This window comes from Schistocerca gregaria, chromosome 1, assembly GCF_023897955.1.
Source record: "Schistocerca gregaria isolate iqSchGreg1 chromosome 1, iqSchGreg1.2, whole genome shotgun sequence".
Taxonomy (NCBI): Eukaryota; Metazoa; Arthropoda; class Insecta; order Orthoptera; family Acrididae; genus Schistocerca; species Schistocerca gregaria.
The window spans coordinates 652,403,704-652,424,896 of NC_064920.1; the positions used below are offsets into that span (position 1 = coordinate 652,403,704).

Here is a 21,193-nt window from a genome sequence, read left to right on the forward strand (position 1 = left end):
ACACACACAGTGGTATTCTGCCGTCCACAAAACCTACACAATATACTCATCCCTCCCTACATAACCCCTGCTCCCAACCTCTTACCTCATGGCTCATATCCCTGTAATAGATCAAGATACAAGATCTGTCTCATCCATCCTCCTGCCACCAGTTACACCATTCCAGTCACAAAATCATCTATCCCATTAAAGGCAGGGCTCCCTGTGAAACCAGTCATGTGATCTACAAGTTAAGCTGCAACCAACAAGCTGTCTGTCCTCATGAATGACCATCAACAAACGGTGGCCAAGAAACAAGTGGACAACCCTATTGGTGTGCACACTGCCAAACATGACGTCCTTCATTTCAATGCCTGCTTCATAGCCTGTACCATATGGATACTTCCTACCAACACCAGCTTTTCTGAATTGCGCAGGTGGGAACTTCCCTGCAACACATCCTATGTTCCTGTAACCCTCCTGACCACAACCTGCATTAGTCATTGTCTTCACCCATCCAGCCCCTTCCCTGTTCACATTCCAGCACCAATTTTTTTACTTCTCTCTTTTTCTACCCATCGCCCCCCCCCCCCCCCCTTCCTGCCTTCTGAATAACCTCCCAACTGGAGATAGCTGCCCTACACTCTCTTATCTCTTTGCGCTTCCCAGCAACACTTCACTGTCCATTACCCCTACCCTACTATTCCTTCTTTTTCATGCCCCTACATTGTGGAAAACCTTATATTTTAAAATAAACGTAATAGCTAAGGACAGTACATAGCAGTAACACTGTGATATTCATGATCACTTTACCATACAAATTAAAAATTTACACACAACCCAAATCAACACATTTCTGTGCAAAGATGGTAGTTTTTACACTGGAGTTAAAAACATAAAAACTAATAATGAGGCCAAAATAATTTTTTGTTGACAACAGGACCCCATTAGCCTTTAGTTTCTCTCTGTCCTCAGCTTTACAGAACTAACCTTCACTGTTTCCTTGGTAGTCTGTCCACAACCTACCCTGCCCACCCTCCTCTCACCCCACTAATTCCCATTTGCATCAGGCAGTTACTATTGTCTGCACTTGTGCAAGTATTCTCCAGTGCTGTGTTCCTATCCCCTTTCCCTTCAGCCCCTTCCTCTTCTTAACCAATGGGCTATGTTTCCCCTGACTACTCCCTTACTATTGCCTCTTCCATACTCACTTCACACATTAGATCGAGGATAGCTATAGTGATGGAAAAATGTAGCTGACTTTTTTTAAAAAAATTAGGTGTAGTTTCTTACAAAGTAAAAGTGAAGTCTCACTGGAATTAACTTACCTGAAAGCAGATCTTGAAGAGTGACCCTCCGTGCTCCTATAAGCTCCTTTCCTGTTCCTCTTACTTCAAATAATAGAACAGCATGTCTAGGAATCTGTTCTGGTTGGTCCAGCTGGAATGCTAAATCAAATCTGGGATTTGGAACAGCTGGTAGAAGGCGTGATTTAGCCACTGTTCTCCCTCCAGTCACCACGTTTCCTCCTCGACTCACACCAGGACTTGAAACTCTGGACAGCCAACAATATTACTATGTCTTCAAACAAGAGCATCATTTCACATAAACTTTCTGTTACTGTTGTGTGGAAGATGTGTAAATAAATACTGTATATTACTGCATCTGTGATCTGACTACACTTACAGTCCATCTTACAAACTTCTGTTCTACATAACGAACATAACAGAAAATAAATACTCACATATAAATAAGAGACTGATGAAATTATAGAAGTGTGAAGTGAGAATGGAAGTGTTACAAAAAACATCTACATAAGCATACCACAAATCCACAAACATATATTGCACTGATGTGCCCAATTATCAAAGAAAATTGCCACTAAAGATGCTTAGAATGAATGAAGTCAAATGTATCTGGCTAATTTAATAAGCTTTTATTTTGTTGTAAATATATGCCAAAATATGTAGAAATAACAACTGCCGGCTGTGTGTTGTAAACTAACTATTATTTGTGGAGCCACAGCTATATAACATACCATGAGAATTGACAAAAAGTTATGATCACTTTACACTGACATATATCAATCATTCATTACAATAATATTATTTTCTGAAAGATAGTGACTTGGTACACTGCAAAGTGTACTGGGTTCACTACTTCCTATTAACATCAACATTATTTTGAATTACACCAAAAATAACCTCCATAGAAAGTAAGTAACTATAACACCATGTTTTGGAATTGTAGGCTTGTCTATTGTGGCCTTAGTCTTACCTGAAAGCTAGTGACTACAGTTTTCTGACCTGAAACTGCAATAATTTAACACTGCTTCAATCTAATCATTTCCTGTAATGAATAAAAATTTTTGGAAAAAGCACAGTTCTGTCTGTTGACACATTTGCTGCTGGGGTTTTGTTAAATAGAAGTTTGTGAACTCAGAGAGACACTTAGTAGATTTTTCTAAAGAGTGGTCAGAGGCAGTGCACCTAAGAATACCTTTAACTGAGGTGGAGATATTCCAATAAACTCTTTTGGTAATGGGCAGTGGCCCAGCATTCAAACCCTGCTCGTACTAAGTAATGTCCCAAAAGCTTTGAAACAATGGTACTAAAACTATCCGTCTTCGCTTATTGTGAAGCACAGTAGTACACCAAATTATGTGCTGAAAAACATTTGACTGCAGTCAACCAGTACTCACAATCCTCAAACAATAAAATCACCTAATGATCTCAACAATCACATATTCAAAATAGTGGTTTGGAGTAAAGGCATGTCAATCTGAGTTCAATTACAAAAACTAATATCATTTCTTTGATAAGCTATAGATTTTAGAAAAAAGAATTTGCAGTCTTCAGGGGGCAAAACATTTTTTTACCAAAGGGGTGGGGGTTTTTACTCTCAGGCAGGACATGATCTTGATAACCAATCTGTTTGAGGTTTACAGTTAGCTGCAATGAGCTTTAAGTCACTGGAGACAGGAGAGGAAGATTAGGTAGACATGTTTCCACCTATGTCAATCAAAAACTATGCCTTTTTCATGTGCTCTGTTATGAGAGATTGATAACTGTCTTCTGTGATTCTTGAATTTTGTCAGAGTAATTAGTATTCCATGAAGTTGAGACTGCAGTCAAAAGATGTCGACATCTTGCTACAATTCCAAAACCTCAAGAGACAGTTGTCTTGTTTGGAATCATCTGTCATCAGTGTTCACTTCTTGACACCAGCAGTTACTTATGTGTACAGTTCAATGTCATATTTTGCTTGTGGAGTGGTGCCATTGCAAGGGGAATTGAAACACTTTACTTGCAGGTCATTATTTACTTCATCAGTGTAATTACATACACTTGACCCACAGTTATTCTCTCATTACTTTTACAAAAGCAACAGTGACACATTTGAACAACAAATTTCTATAATGCCACCCACAGCCTGTGCAATGAATTTAAGCCCACTAGCACATGCTGCAAGAACTTTCTCTGTATACCTGGTAGGCTTGAGAGCCAGATGTTTTTTAGGGTGTCATTGCATCTTGAGGCACAGTAGCAGCTACAATGATATGTGATCATTGAGCTCCTCTTAATGCAAATTTAATCAATACTATGACAAGTGCCAGATGACAGAATGTGTGATGATACTGTATTTACCTGCACATGGTGGTGTAGCTACATTGTCCTAAATCGAACAATGGAAGACCAGGACAGATTACAACAATTTTACGAAAAGGTCAGATTGTTACTCACCACATACAAGAGACACTGAGTTACAAACAATCAGAATGAAAAGACTACTATTCATTTTAGCTTTCAGCCAGAAGGCCTTCTTCTGAAGTAGAAAACACTCACACATTCACACATGCACAACTCATATACATTTGACCACCGACTGGCCACTGCAGCCAGAGACAACGGTCATTCATGTGTAAGTTGTGCGTTTGCTCTCACTGTATCAAATTTTACCAAGCCCTGTTTGGTTCCCTCAGTTACACGATAATAATGCACAAACATACACACAGTAATTTATCATATAAACAATTTTTATTCACTTCATTAATTATTGTTGTGGCTTACCATAACACTGTCTTTAATTATCACATCAAGGTCACCAATAGTATGAATTATCTTTTAAAATAAAGGCCAAGGATACAGATCATGACAAATTATTATGAACATAACAGACAATCTAACTGCACATACACAAATTAATTATTTGCTTCAATGATACCATATCTGAACATGGGAAGTATTAGATACTAATAGCGGAATTACAGTATGATGATATCACTAGATTTTTAATGACACTGTTCTATATGTGAAAAAGTGAAAAATCCAGGATGGAAGAACAACAATGGGAAAAACTAGACTGCTACTCACCACATAGAGGAGCCACTAGTTGCAGACAGGCACAATGAACAAGAACACAATATATTCAGCTATTGGACAAAACCCTTCATCAGATGCAGAAAAACACATAAACTGACACAATCACAACTTACATTCATGTGACCACTGTCATCTCTGGGTACTGAGGAAAACTTTGACTTTGTCCAAGTTAAGCAGCAGTGTTTGCTGGGGTGGGTTGTGGTGGTACAGAAGTGTTGTGAGGCGAGGAGGAGGAGATACGGCAGCATCGTGCTGCCTGTGGAAGCATCAAGGACAGGGTGGGGACAGTATAGGGCTGTTACGTGCAGTAACAGGAGGCTGTGCTTGGGAGAAAGTGTTGGCAGTGTCAGAGAGGAGAAAAGAAAAAAGTACTATGTGGGGTAATTGGTGGTATAGAAGTCATATGTAGTACTGGATTGGGAACAGGGAAGGAGATAGGTACACAGAGGACAGGGACTAGCAAAAGTTGAGGCAGGGTTGGGGTGGGGGAGGGGAGGGGGGGGAGGGGGAACAAAGGATATGTTGCAGGGAGATTTTGTCCCTGTGCAAATCCAGAAACCTGCTGGGAAGAATTCAAATGACACAGGCTTTGGAAATGAAGTCAAGCACATCATGTTTGGTGGCACACAACGCAAATGGAGTGATCCAGCTCCCTTCATGCAATGCAGCAGTGACAATTCATGTGGAAAGACAGCTTGTTAGTTGTCACACAGAATCCAACACAGTGGTTGCAGCTAAATTGCTAGATCACATGGATACCTTTGCTGGTGGTCCTGCATTTGATGGGGTAGGAGATGCCTCTGTCAGGGCCAGAGAAGGTGGAGATAGGTATATGTATGGTATATGTCTTGTGCCAAGGTCTATTGCAGGGATATGTGTCATGAGGCAAGAAGCTAAGCACAGGTGGTCAAGGATGCTGCATAGGTTGGGTAGGTGTTGAGATACCAATGCGGAGGGGAAGGGTGAATAGACAAGATGCAAGACCTGTTCCATACATCCTCCCATCACTACCTACTCCACTATGCAGGCATCTCTTATCCCAACAAAGCTATGGCCACCTGTGATGGCAGACATGTTATCTACAAACTAAACTGCAATGTCTATGCTGCTTTCTACGTGGGCATGACAACTAACAAATGTCTGTCTGCATGAATGGCCACTGACAAACTGCAACTCAGAGATGGCTGGACTACCCAATTCCTGAACATGATGTGCTTCACTTCAATGACTGCTTCAAAGCCTATTACAATCGTGTCCTTCCTATCAACACCAGCTTCTTTGAGCTGTGATGATGGGTAATCTCCTTGCAATGTGTCCTGTGTTTTTGTAGTCCCCTTGGCCTCATCCTCTACGAGTCACTGTCCTACACCTTCCTATCCCCTTCTCTGCTTCCACTCCAGCACTAAACAGCCTTTTATTCCACCAAAGCACCCACTCGCCTCCCCTCCCACCCCCCTCCCCCACTCACACACACAAAAAAAACCTAACCTCGCAACTGCACCTAACACCACCACACTATCCTCACCATATTCCTGCATGCTCCCATAAGCAGTGCTACACCATCTCCCCCACATCCCTGCTGTGTCACCCCCACCCTACCCCACACCTCCTCCACTTCCTTCTCACCTCACCACCCATGCCAAATTACTGCTCCCAACAGGCAGAGTTGCAATCCACAGTCCATCTACAGCAGATGGAGACAATGATCATGTGTGTGTGGGTTGTGCTTGCGTGAACGCGTGTCTGTTTTCTATTTGAGAAGAAGGTCTTTTCGCTAAAAGCTTAAATATATAACAGTATTTTCGTTATGCCTGTCTGCAACTCAACATCTTCCCTTTATGGTGAGTAGCAATCTCTCCTTTTCATAATATTGTCCAACATGTTAGACAAGAAAGAAGGAAACTCAAATATTTCTAACAATGAACTCTCACAATAAAAGGTAAAAAATGTCTGAAGTGTTGAAACATTGTGAGAAGAAAAAATTCTTCCTGAAATCAAATAGAAGCTCAATTACGTACACGAGCAGGGCTCCCACAGATTTCTTCAAGTAACAGTCCCTGATATATCCCTGATTTCCTGATAAGTTTTAGCATTTTTTCTCTGACAAATTTTAGATCGCAAGGGTGAGTAGAGACATAAGTTGACAAAAAAATTTAGGGAATTCAGTATTTCTAAACGAGTGAGCAAATATTTTAAGTACTAACATCAACATCTTTTGCAATTAACTGAATTAAGATGGAGAAAGTAAGCCAAACAGTATGTGTGTTTTATTAAGACCACTAAATTTATTTTATTTCAATAAAACGAAACACATCTGGTGACAAAAATATGCATTTCCTTGGAGTCACAAGACAGATTTAAAATACCTTCACTGATTTCAGAAATAGCCTGAGAAAAGTAGGCCTTTTGAAAAAAAAATGCATAAGGCGGGGAAGAGCTGTATAAACCAATGCTACAGTGACTGTCAATTAAACTTCGGTTCAAATATGTTCATAATTGTCAGTCATTACACACTGTGTTATTTCAATTATTTTAGTGGTATTGTGTGTCTGCCTGCTTAGCTGGTAACATGTTTGGCTACCATGAAGCGAGCCCAGGTTCGATTTCTGGGTGGGTTGGAGATTTTCTCCACTCATGGATTGGGTGTTGTTCTTATCACCATTTCATGACCACCAACATGCAAGTCAGCCAATGTGGCATCATCTGAATGAAGACTTATAAGCAGGCAGCCAAATTTTCCTGGATGGGGCCTCCCGCACATCAATGACACGTGATAATATCATTTTACAGGTATTGTGTGATTTTTCTTTTGAGAAGTATATGAGTACATAGTGTACAAACCACCAGTGACTGCCACAATATTCTTCTTCTTATCATCCATACTTTTTAACATATGGACTACTTTCAAAGTGCCAAAAAGTACTACAATAAATAAAATGTCTATAAAACACCACACTGTACAATGTACTGACAGTTGCAGTTCCTGAAATCCATTGCCCTTGGCCTCTGGCCTGCTGAGGAGCACTGCAGTCCTGGGTCCAAGATGAAAATCCACCGTATTATGCCACACACAGACAGACCTGGCCTCCGGGCACATTAGTGAGACTAGATCCAATGGGCAGGACCTGCACATTAGTGGGAAACAATGGGCTTCAGATCAGCAGATCTGATCCATTAGAGATACCCACAGAAATGCCTGTGGTTTTGGCTTGTCATGGAAGTCCACTCATGTGGCCAGCTGTTCAGGTGTCATGGACACAATGTTGATGAAATGAGACTGCAGTGATCTATCTATGCAACAGTAACTTGCACAAATACTCAGGGAACCAATACTAATGAGGATAGGTAGCAACTCACCGTGAAGATGATCACTGAGCCACAGACAGACATGTCAAAAAGACTATCACACTCTCACAACTAAATTTTCAGCCATAGCCTTTGTCAGAAAATGAGAGCAACACACACACATTCATATAATCAGGCGCTCCATACGTACTTATACGGGTACTCTTCCTTTTTCAAGTGCTTCATCTGATTTGAATTGATTTCTTTTTTTCTTTGATTTGATAAGTGTCGTTCTCTTTGTTATAGGTGTTTACATCACTCTAAGCTGAAAATGCATTACAGTACTGTGTCACGCATTGTTTGTCACATTATGATAGTGAGTGTTTACAGCCTGTCACTGCTCGCGGCATGGCTTGCTTTTGTGCACGCTACTGCCACTTACAATTAAAAAAAAAGAAGAAAAAGAAAGAGAAGAAAGAGAGAGAGAGAGAGAGAGAGAGAGAGAGAGAGAGAGAGGAATCGTCTTAACAATGGCAAGAGACTGCTATTTGTTGTTACTTACACTGCTGCTTTCTTTGATAATGATAATGATCAACAAGAACCAAATAATAGACTGTGTATGATAGAAGATGTTCTGAATGAGAGTCTAGCGAAAATTTTTCTCCATTTGAAAATCTTTGCAGACACCTCTTCAGTACGTTACATTCTACACAGAAATTAGAGTCATCTTAGATTTAAAAATCTAGTCAATTGCCGTGCTTCATTTCTGACTGTATCACTATTAGGCATAAGAATAATACAAACACAAACATGACAAGATATGTATATTCTTCCGCATTTGCTGTTGTCTCACTCTAGTTTCGTAGTTTATTATGCAGACAGGATTTAAATTAGATAGCAGCAAACATGAAAGAATACATGCAAAATGTTTATACTCATATTATCCTTATGGTGAAGAGAATACTGCATGTGATTCACAATTCAAAAAAGTTCCTATTAGCAATCATCTCTTTTCACAGGTAGGAAAAAATTCAGAACGTAGAGTTGGCCATATTGACAAACATCCCAAACAGTCTTGCCAGTCGGATTTTCGTAGTACACTGAAATGCTGCTACATTCGAAGATGAACAATACGGAATTTGTATTTAGTTCATTGGATAATGTGTGAAAATGCAGTGGTCAAAACTAGGGGCAGAGAAAAATGCTCGTCTTCCACCTTTTTTTTTAAATTTATTTACTGTTGCAGAGGTTTTGGAGCCAGTATTTATCTTTGTGCCTGCAAAGCATGCCTGTGTAGTGCTACATATATTCAACGGCAGAAGTTAGTAGTGGCTGCACCTACCAACATTTTTTAGGACTTCCACTTACTTTGCACTCAATTCTAAGCCACAGGCAGTTTTTTAGATTACAAAAACCGGAAAAAAGTGCAGCTTAGATTTGAGTAAATGCGGTAAAGGGCCTTTTTTTTTGTTGGAAACACAGTAATTGTCTCCCATTCTGACACTGAAGTTAGAAATTTGGCTTAAATGTGCCTAAAACCTCCCCTTTAATGGCACAAGAATTTGTCACCCTATAACATCACCCTTTTTCTCAGTGATGCTTCAAACAGAAAGGTGTTGACACATGAGAAAAACAGGGCAAAGTGTATTAGGTGAGTTAATGATGTCACACTGCCACAAAATTACACCAGAATCCTTGTGTCACATGATGGAAAGATCACCACTTCCCATACTATCCCCCTCCCCCCCTCCTGATCATGCCACAGGAGGGGATGAATGAAGAGGGCTGAATGTGCACAAATACCCTTTGCTGCTTTGAATCACATTCAAATTTCGTTAAATAGTTTTGACCAGTCCCCAATTGTTCCGCACGGTATACCAGATCAAAAATTATGGCTGCACACACTCCAAATGGGTCAGTTCATGTTCAGTGGAGTTGCAATCCTACAATGATCTTACAGAAGGGTTGAACTGTGTAGGAGGTGTCACCAGTGTTGGACACTGTCCAAGTCACCCTCCTGTTGTTCAATGCACTGTGAAGTGCCACTTTTTATCACAAAATGTGTGGGAATCCATGCCACAAGGGAAAGGGTGGTTTCAGTTACACCCTTTATGCCATCTCCTGAGGCATTTTTGTGTCAACTGTGAGTGGTGGTATGTCTGATGCTTTCCTCAGTCACCCATAATAAAACCGTGTGACATCAACGCTGGGTGTCATGGTTCTGACCTCCACCACAGAGGCATTAAAACAAGGGGTGACATGTGGGTAAGAGGTGGTATAACAACCTTCTCATTGTGTGACACATTCATGGTGGCAATGAGCAAATTTTTTTGTGAAATTTGGTGGCAATGTGATATAAATAAGCTACCTAACATCTCACATGAACTTCTGAGCTCGATCCTTCTTCGTGCATGTTTTGACACTTTGTTGTCTGAAGCACTGCCGAGCATGAGGATGACATTGCAAGATGCCATGCTTTTACACCATTAAAGAGGAAGGTTGTAAGCACCTCTGAGGGAAATTTCAAAATTCTGCATTGCAGTGGAAGACAATTATGGTATTTGCAAGAAAGTGACTTTTTAATTAAGTTACACAGTAAACTTTTAATTGAGCACTGATTCTAAAATTCAAATTTTGATTCACTAAATACATAATTCTTGAGAAGGTTGTCTGTTATTCTTGAGTACATTAGTTCCTCAAAAACTAAATGAGGAAGTACTGTTTTAAACAGAGTGACCTTATATTCGCTGGGGGACGGGGAGGCTCCATCCTGGTTTAGGTTTTCTGTGGTGTCCCTAGATACTTCAGATAAATGCCAGGATCGTTCCTACTACAAGGCCACATTCAACTACCAATCCCATCCTTAGTCTACTAGAACTATAAGTATGTAAATGTCTATGTGATTTACTTTACTTTTATTGTTCTTAAATCATAATATCGAAACATGTCCAATATCCTTGTAAAAGAAATCTGCAGATGCATAAAACAACAACAACAACTACTACTACTGCTAATAACCTTTGAAAATGAAACAATTTGGTAGTTATTTACATCTCTCCCACAACCTTTTTAAATCAAGGGTTTAACAACAAAATTAAAAATACCCTATGCCAAAAATGCATTACATTTTTCACAAATGCAAGCACTTGTATATTGAGAAAAATTAATGAGCATTCTGTGAGTAATATCATTGGGTTCATATGGGCTTGTACTATTGAGAAAAATAATAATTTTCTTAATTACACAAAGCAAAGTGGGCATGAGTTTCAGATCATTAAATTTCAGGGAAATTTAATTTCCAAAAAACTACTTTAACTAAGCCTAAACACAAACACATGCGAAATGTCATTGTTGTGTGCATATGGAAATACCAAAGACTTCCTGAAAATGAGTATATGTTACTACAATCTGTTGGTACTTCTACAGAGTTTAATTCAGATTTTGTTGCACATAAATTTGTAATTATATTTCCAGTCCACCCTTACCCTTGAAAACGAACACGGCAGTACAGTTGTGCAATGCGGGCAACATGCAGTCCTTGTGCTTGAACAACTTTTCCTTCCACTCCAGAATAGTGATCTGGTCTTAGAGGAGGTGGAACTTTGAGATCTGTGAAAAGAGTTTAAGGGTTGAGATTTAGAGTTCTACAAAAGTACTCTCCTGCAAAAGGTATTTACAATCTCATTTATAATAGAAATCATGAAGCGTAGCTGAATTAAATAAAGAAAATTATCTATAAACGTCATTTAAAAATAAAAATATTTTTCAACAAAAATTTCTAATTTGTAATTTGGAGTGTTTTTAATCCAGTTTTCAACATTGTTATGAACATAGTATTTATGGGATGTCAGTTTGTAGTGAGATAATTATTTATAATTTACTTCTGTTGGTAAAACCTCATTTCTCCTTTAGGTACAAAATATTCTGATTCAAGATTTTATTTATTATTTTACATTAGTGTAAAGTTCCAGGACTGAAAAATAATAATGCTGTACTTGTCGAAATTCTGTTCACCACAGGTAAAGTAACAAGTGGAAAAGTTACAGTATAAACAATGAACTTTCAGTACTTATCATTATTGCTATTATTATTACTATTATTAATTCCAGTCCCAACAATGATGTGGTACAGGATTGAAATCACAACAAGCGATTCGGTATCAAAAACTTTAATGATACATAGAAGCACAATACAACCAAAACACTCGAAATGGTGTACAGACACAAAGACAAAGATAGTAGAGTCAAAGATCATAATATCAAGGATGAGCAATAGTGTTATAGTGGTAAATGGTCACCACAAACTGAATACTAACAAAATTGCAGTGAATAAAAGAAAAACTGTTTTCTTTTCAGTGCTTTGTTGAAACTTCCAAGTTAAGTGCATTGTAACAGCTTTCAATGAAATGTGAATGGATTTCTCAGTTGCTGAAATTCAGGGCCTTTTCATGTGAAAATTATGTTTTTTGGTCTTGATATAAAAGAGACTTGGTATCCATGATATTAACTCAATTCCAGATTCTGTGTGGAGATTCCAACCTGCTGTCTCATATATTTGAATGAAAAATATAGCCACCTAAACACAGCAAGGCAGAATTGCTCTATTTGCTACAATTCCACTCATTAGATAGTTTTGGTTTTGTTTACTATTACACATATAATGCATTTACCATTAGTGTAAGAAATTTATAGATTCATACCCACACTGTATTTTGCTAAACTTTATTATTCACTGTGTCATTTGGAGACCACTGTTGATAATAATATAACTGTTTTTGGGGAATGTTTCCTTCCATGAAATACTCTATATTTAAGATTCACTACAAACCATATCCTTTTCAAAATGTCACCCTGCTAATAATTATTTGTTTTAGGATTGATGTACATTAACTTAAAGCCCTCATTATCACTTTGCAACAAATATCTTTCTTTTTCTGAAAAAGTTACACTTATGCAGAATTATCACATTCCAAAATGCTCAAATTTTAAATCTGATTCCATGAAAATACCACTTTTGTAGCAATGATTTTTCTGATTCCAGAAATCTACGGCTTTCGTAGAATTACATGTTTTTTGCCAAAATATATATCTAAAACATAATAGTTTGCTATTTTAGTATGTTGTCATTTCTACACCACGTGTGTCTTTATAAATGCATCACGCCCATATCATCAGACAGTTGGTGGTGAACATTCAGTTATTACAACCAATATGTTATTCATCAGTTAGGGAAAATAACACTAAGTTCACCCATGTTCTATGTAAGTCACTTAGCTTCTGGGTAGCATAATGTAATGTTCCATGCCAATAAGTCAGTGTGATCACTAAGTCATTCTGCTGCATCTCTGAGTACTCAAGGTCTTAGTCATATGTGTTGTCCCTTGTGAATTTTTTACTTTTGTCAGACCACTGATAAACTATCTGAGTTGCTGCCCTTTTTCTTTACTACCTCACAGAATTGGTATTTAAATGCTGATCACTGTACAGTTAAATCAATAAAGGCAATTGAACTAGAAATTAAATTTCACAGTGTTGTGATGAGCCATTATTTAGTGATTACATTACTCAATAATCAAACAATGAAAGCTCCAGTTTGGGATATTAATAGTGTAAGGAAAAGAGAGGTTGCTATTTACTGTACAGATGACAAGTTAAGTTGCAGACAGGTGCATTAGCTACTAGAAAAAGAAAAAGAGACAGAAACACACACCATTCATTCACACAAGCAAGCACACACACCTCATGCACACATGACCACCAGCTACTGCAGCTTCGACCACAATGCAACTGTCACATGGAATGGAAGTAAGAGTTTGAAGAGGGTGGTGAAGGGATAGCAGTGTATGGATGGGAGGAGAGAGGAACACTGTCTGGCAGAGTGTGCAGGGACTAGACTGCCAACAGGAACAGCTGGGAGGCTATGGAGCAGGGAGGTGAGGAAAACGGAGAGGAAAAGTCGAGGAGTGAGGAAAGATGAGTGGGTGGGTTGGTAGAGGGCAGCACTCAAAGAGGGAGGGGGGAGACAAGAACAGGGAAGAGGTGATAGAACGGGGGACAGAAACTGTTGATTGGAGGATGTGGAGACAGTATGTTACCATAGGTTGAGGCTGGGATAATTTCGGGAGGGGAGTATGTGTTGTAAGGATAAGTCCATCTGTGCAGTTCAGAACAGCTTGTGGTGGAGGGGAGGATCCTGATGGCTCAGGAAGTAAAGCAGCCACTGAAATCAAGCATATTGTGTCACAGGGTGGTCTACTTTGCTCTTGGTCACAGTTTGGCGGTGCCCATTCGTCCTGGTGGGCAGCTGGTTTGTTATCCTAACAATATAAAAAGTTGTGGAATGATTACAGCAGAGCTGGTACATGACATTTCTGCTTTCATAGGAAGCACAGAGTCTGAATGGTAAGACTGTGACAGGACTGGAATAGAAAGTTCTGAGTGGTTGAATTGTGTAGATCTTGCTCCTGGGTCTTCCACAGGGACATGATCCTTGTGACAAGGGGTTGGCATTTGGAGTGGCATATGAATGGACTAGGATGTTGTGAAGGTTGGGTGGCTGACATAACAGCACTTTAGGAGAGATGAGAAGGATATCGGATAGTATGTCCCTTATTTAAGGGCATGATGATAGGTAATCAAATCAATCCTGTGCCAGAGCTTTGATTATCTATCATCATGTTTGAAATGAGGGATATCCTACCCAAGATCCTTCCCATCCCTCCTAAAGTGCTGTTGTGCTGCCCACCTGATCTCATCATCATCCTACTCTAGTTCATCACTATGCCACTCTCTATGTCAACCCCTTGCCACAAGGATCACATCCCTGTGGAAGACCCAGGTACAAAAGCTGCCCAATCCATCTGCCCAGCACTTCCTATTCCAGTCCTGTCAGTGGCTTATCCTATACTATCTGTAGCTGGGCTACTTGTGAAAGCAGCCATGTCTTATACAAGCTCTTCTGTAATCATTGTGCAGCTTTTTATATTGTATGATTACTGAGCAGCTTTCCAACAGGATGAACAACCACCGCCAAACTTTGGCCAAGAGCAAAGAATACTCTCTGTGGCACAACATGCAGCTAAATATAATGTGCTCGATTTCACTGGCTGCTTTACTACCCAAGCCACCTCGATCCTCCCCACCACCATCTGATTTGCTGAACTGAGCAGATGGGTGTTACCCTTACAATACATTCTCTGCTCCCAACATTATCCTGGCCTCAACCTACAATGAAGTACCATCCCCACACACTCCACCAATCAGTTTCCACCATGTCTGTCTTATTACCTCCTTCCTAATCTTGTCTCCCACCCATTTTGTGTACCACCCTCTGCCAACACACCTGCCCATCATTCCCCACTCCTCTCCTTTTTCGCTCCATTTCCCCCCACCTCCATGACCCACAGCCTCCTGATGCTGCACCTGTTGGCAGTCTAGTCTCTGCACACTTCTCCAGACAATGTTCCTTCCTCCTCTCCCCCCCCCCCCCCCCCCCAATCCACAAACTGCTATCCTTTCCCTTTCCCCGCACCCTCCAAACTGCTTTATCCATTCCATGTGACAGTTGCATTCCAGTCACTGCTGGAGTCAGTGGTCATGCGAGTGTGTGGTGTGTGCGCTTGCTTCTGTGAATTAATGGTGTGTGTTACTGTTTCTCTTTCTGAGGAAGGCTGCGGCAGAAAGCTAATGTGTAAGTGTCTTTTAATTGTGCCTGTCAGCAACTTAACTTGTAATATTTATGGGCAGCAGCAATCTATTGCTTCCTTACATTGTTGTTACTCAGTAGCCATATGAAGAAGACTGGTAAACAGAAACATCATGATACTTCAGATGCATTTAACTACACTATGATGCATTTGACTATACAAACTGATTCAATAATTACCTGTATGAATACATCTGGCTACTATAAGATGGCCCATAATGGCAATGAAACTTACGCAGATAGCATACATTATTAAAATGTTGCCATTCTTCATAAATCTCTGCCAGAAGCAAAATCACAGAAGAGAGGCAGGGACACATTTAATTTTGTCCACCAACATTTTCACACCTTGCTAATGGAGAACACTACAATCTACAATACTTGGTTTGAAAAATGGAAGGATGTTTATAGCTTAAAATCTGACTTTGTTCATGTCAGAGATGGGACACCAGATGGTAATTAGCAAGAATATGGAAGAAAGTGGGCAACAGTCATTTTTAAGTTAATAATAGAAAAACTTGCCATGGTCACATGGTGCAACAGCAACTAGTCAGAAAATAGGGCAGACAAAAATAGCATGATAGGTAAGAGTAGGGCATGGGATTTCAGATTGAGCACAATTCACCAGATAACCATAGGTCAGAGAAGCACTACCATGGAATTATGATCATAAAATGACAGACAATCAACAAGGAGCATGCAGAAGTTTGTCTGGTATGTGGTCATTTTTGGGTGTGTCTAGCAGTGTGGCTTTGTCTAAGCTGCTGTTGTATTATGCTTATTTCTCATAAAATTGCATTATAGTAAATACTTAATTTAATAATCAAGTTTTACTCAGTAAACATCACCAATAATTCACATCTAACGTAAGCAGCCACAGATTTAAAGTTTGGCTAGGTGAGACTGCTCAGCTGAAACCATCATATTCAGCTAATTTAATCATTAGCTGTGTACTTTTGCATATCAGGTATTAGTTTGGGAAATTTAGTTTAAATGCACACACACCCACAGACTCATCACTGATTGGCTATCTTTTTATGATGTCAACTTCACAATGGTGTGTTTCTGACGTAGGATTATCTGAAAAAATTTGCTCAATTTGGTGTTCCCTACACTACACTGTGATTATGGTCAAGTTGTTTTACTCCACTCTGTACAGTCTCACTTGCAAGTGGGACTGTATGCTATGTACTAGATTCTAAAGTTCACCTAAGTGATTTAGGGAAATCAAGGAAAATGTAAACTACATGGCAAGAAAGGTATTTCAATATTTTCTCAAAATATGAAAACAATGTTTTAACCATTGTGCATATGCCTTGAGCAGTGTTTAGTGAATGAGCATATGAACAAAAAGTAACAGATTGTGCCTCAACAAAGGGTATCTGCATGAAACAATTAGCTAATGAAAATGGGGAGGGCAGGGGGAGGAGGGGGAACACACACACACACACACACACACACACACACACAGTGGTGCAGCTACAGAGTGCTGACCGCACCCACTATGTTGGGACTGCAGTTTGGCAGGTAGAATGGGGTGAGGAGTAGTGTCAGATAGGGTGAGCAGAAGGAGAAACTGGTGAGAAGTGGCTAGACAGGTTGGTGAGGGGGTAACTGATGGCTCGGGTAGGGGAGAGGGGAGGGGAAGGGGGACTGCATATGTATGGAATAGAAATTAGCAGAGGTGCAGGAGATAAGAATACATAACAGGGGCGCCCTCCTCCCCGCCCCCCCCCCCCCCCTGTCCAATGAAGCAAGGACCTTGCCGTTGGTCGTTGGTGGGGAGGCTTGCGTGCCTCAGCAATACAGATGGCCGTACCATATGCAACCACAATGGAGGGGTATCTGTTGAGAGGCCAGACAAACGTGTGGTTCCTGAAGAGGGGCAGCAGCCTTTTCAGTAGTTGCAGGAGCAACAGTCTGGATGATTGACTGATCTGGCCTTGTAACAATAACCAAAATGGTCTTGTTGTGCTGATATTGTGAACAACTGAAAGCAAGGGGAAACTACAGCCGTAATTTTTCCCGAGGGCATGCAGCTTTTACTGTATGGTTAAATGATCATGGTGTCCTCTTGGGTAAAATATTCCGGGTGGGGACTACTCAAGAGGACGTTGTTATCAGGAGAAAGAAAACTGGCGTTCTAAGGATCGGAGCGTGGAATGTCAGATCCCTTAATCGAGCAGGTAGGTTAGAAAATTTAAAAAGGGAAATGGATAGGTTAAAGTTAGATATAGTGGGAATTGGTGAAGTTCGGTGGCAGGAGGAACAAGACTTTTGGTCAGGTGAGCACAGGATTATAAATACAAAATCAAATACGGATAATGCAGGAGTAGGTTTAATAATGAATAAAAAAAAATAGGAGTGCCGGTAAGCTACTACAAACAGCATAGTGAACGGATTATTGTGGCCAAGATAGACACGAAGCCCACGTCTCGTATTGTATGTGGAAAGAAGGATTGTCGGTATGGTTCTGTGTGGGCTCTAATCTCTCTGATTATATCCTCATGGTCTCTTCGCGAGACATACGTAGGAGGGAGCAATATACTGCTTGACTCTTCGGTGAAGGTATGTTCTCGAAACTTTAACAAAAGCCCGTACCGAGCTACTGAGCGTCTCTCCTGCAGAGTCTTCCACTGGAGTTTATCTATCATCTCCGTAACGCTTTCGCAATTACTAAATGATCCTGTAATGAAGCGTGCTGCTCTCCGTTGGATCTTCTCTATCTCTTCTATCAAACCTACCTGGTGCGGATCCCACACTGCTGAGCAGTATTCAAGCATTGGGCGAACAAGCGTACTGTAACCTACTTCCTTTGTTGTCGGATTGCATTTGCTTAGGATTCTTCCAATGAATCTCAGTCTGGCATCTGCTTTACCGATGATCAACTTTATATGATCATTCCATTTAAAATCACTCCTAATGCGTACTCCCAGATAATTTATGGAATTAACTGCTTCCAGTTGCTGACCTGCTATTTTGTAGCTAAATGATAAGGGACCTATCTTTCTATGTATTCGCATCACATTACACTTGTCTACATTGAGATTCAATTGCCATTCCGTGCACCATGCGTCAATTCGCTGCAGATCCTCCTGCATTTCAGTACAATTTTCCATTGTTGCAACCTCTCGATATACCACAGCATCATCTGCAAAAAGCCTCAGTGAACTTCCGATGTCATCCACCAGGTCATTTATGTATATTGTGAATAGCAACGGTCCTATGACACTCCCCTGCAGCACACCTGAAATCACTCTTACTTCGGAAGACTTCTCTCCATTGAGAATGACATGCTGCATTCTGTTATCTAGGAACTCCTCAATCCAATCACACAATTGATCTGATAGTCCGTATGCTCTTACTTTGTTCATTAAACGACTGTGGGGAACTGTGTCAAACGCCTTACGGAAGTCAAGAAACACGGCATCTACCTGTGAACCCGTGTCTAAGGCCCTCTGAGTCTCGTGGACGAATAGCGCGAGCTGGGTTTCACATGACCGTCTTTTTCGAAACCCATGCTGATTCCTACAGAGTAGATTTCTAGTCTCCAGAAAAGACATTATACTAGAACATAATACGTGTTCCAAAATTCTACAACTGCTCGACGTTAGAGATATAGGTCTATAGTTCTGCACATCTGTTCGACGTCCCTTCTTGAAAACGGAGATGACCTGTGCACTTTTCCAATCCTCTGGAACGCTTCGCTCTTCTAGAGACCTACGGTACACCGCTGCAAGAAGGGGGGCAAGTTCCTTCACGTACTCTGTGTAAAATCGAACTGGTATCCCATCAGGACCAGCGGCCTTTTCTCTTTTGAGCAATTTTAATTGTTTCTCTATCCCTCTGTCATCTACTTCGATATCTACCATTTTGTCAACTGTGCAACAATCTAGAGAAGGAAGCACAGTGCAGTCTTCCTCTGTGAAACAGCTTTGGAAGAAGACATTTAGTATTTCGGCCTTTAGTCTGTCATCCTCTGTTTCAGTACCATTTTGGTCACAGAGTGTCTGGACATTTTGTTTTGATCCACCTACCGCTTTGACATAGGACCAAAATTTCTTAGGATTTTCTGCCAAGTCAGTACATAGAACTTTACTTTCGAATTCATTGAAAGCCTCTCGCATAACCCTCCTCACACTACATTTCGCTTCGCATAATTTTTGTTTGTCTGCAAGGCTTTGGCTATGTTTATGTTTGCTGTGAAGTTCCCTTTGCTTCCGCAGCAGTTTTCTAACTCGGTTGTTGTACCACGGTGGCTCTTTCTCATCTCTTACGATCTTGCTTGGCACATACTCATCTAACGCGTATTGTACCATGGTTTTGAACTTTGTCCACTGATCCTCAACACTATCTGCACTTGAGACAAAACGTTTGTGTTGAGCCGTCAGGTACTCTGTAATCTGCTTTTTGTCACTTTTGCTAAACAGAAAAATCTTCCTACCTTTTTTAATATTTCTATTTACGGCTGAAATCATTGATGCAGTAACCGCTTTATGATCGCTGATTCCCTGTTCTGCATTAACTGATTCAAATAGTTCAGGTCTGTTTGTCACCAGAAGGTCTAATATGTTATCGCCACGAGTCGGTTTTCTGTTTAACTGCTCAAGGTAGTTTTCAGATAAAGCACTTAAAAATATTTCACTGAATTCTTTGTCCCTGCCACCCGTTATGAACGTTTGAGTCTCCCAGTCTATATCCGGCAAATTAAAATCTCCACCCAGAACTATAACATGGTGGGGAAATCTACTCGAAATATTTTCCATATTATTCTTCAGGTGCTGAGCCACAACAGCTGCTGAGCCCGGGGGCCTATAGAGACATCCAATTACCATGTCTGAGCCTGCTTTAACTGTGACCTTCACCCAAATCATTTCACAATTCGAATCTCCGTCAATTTCCTTCGATACTATTGCACTTCTTATCGCTATAAACACGCCTCCCCCTTCACTGTCCAGCCTATCTCTGCGGTATACATTCCAATCAGAGTTTAGGATTTCATTACTGTTTACGTCTGGTTTCAGCCAACTTTCTGTTCCTAGTACTATATAGGTGTTGTGACCGTTTATTAATGAGAGCAGTTCTGGGACCTTTCTATAGACGCTCCTGCAGTTTACTATTAGCACATTAATATTGTTATTCCTTGTTGCATTTTGTCTACTCCTGCCTTGCCGCGTCTCAGGAGGAGATGAAAATTTAATAGTCATGGGTGACTATTCGAGTATAGGAAAAGGGAGAGAAGGAAACATAGTAAGTGAATATGGATTGGGGGTAAGAAATGAAAGAGGAAGCCGTCTGTTAGAATTTTGCACAGACCATAACTTAATCATAGCTAACACTTGGTTCAAGAATAATAAAAGAAGGTTGTATACATGGCAGAACCCTGGAGATACTAAAAGGTATCGGATAGATTATATAATGGTAAGACAGAGATTTAGGAACCAGGTTTTGAAGTGTAAGACATTTCCAGCGGTAGATGTGGACTCTGACCACAATCTATTGGTTATGATCTACAGATTAAAATTGAAGAAACTGCAAAAAGGTGGGAATTTAAGGAGATGGGACCTGGATAAACTGACAAAACCAGAGGTTGTGCAGAGTTTCAGGGAGAGCATAAGGGAACAATTGACAGCAGGGGGGGAAAGAAGTACAGTAGAAGAAGAATGGGAGCTCTAAGGGATGAAGTAGTGAAGGCAGCAGAGGATCAAGTAGGTAAAAAGATGAGAGCTAGTAGAAATCCTGGGGAAACAGAAGAAATATTGAATTTAATTGATGAAAGGAGAAAATATAAAAATGCAGTAAATGAAGCAGACAAAAAGGAATACAAACGTCTCAAAAATGAG

At 40.3% G+C, this 21,193-nt stretch overlaps 1 protein-coding gene across 1 annotated transcript in view; it reads right to left on the reverse strand.

Annotated features, from left to right (window-relative positions):
* The window catches only part of LOC126361173 (uncharacterized), a 698,690-nt gene that overhangs the window by 29,808 nt on the left and 647,689 nt on the right, over positions 1-21,193 (reverse strand). Inside the window, exons 19-20 of the mRNA XM_050007769.1 lie at positions 11,132-11,255; positions 1,308-1,534 (exon numbers count right to left, since the gene is read on the reverse strand). Of these exons, the coding sequence (XP_049863726.1) occupies positions 1,308-1,534; positions 11,132-11,255 (351 nt within the window). The remainder of the gene's footprint in view (positions 1-1,307; positions 1,535-11,131; positions 11,256-21,193) is intronic.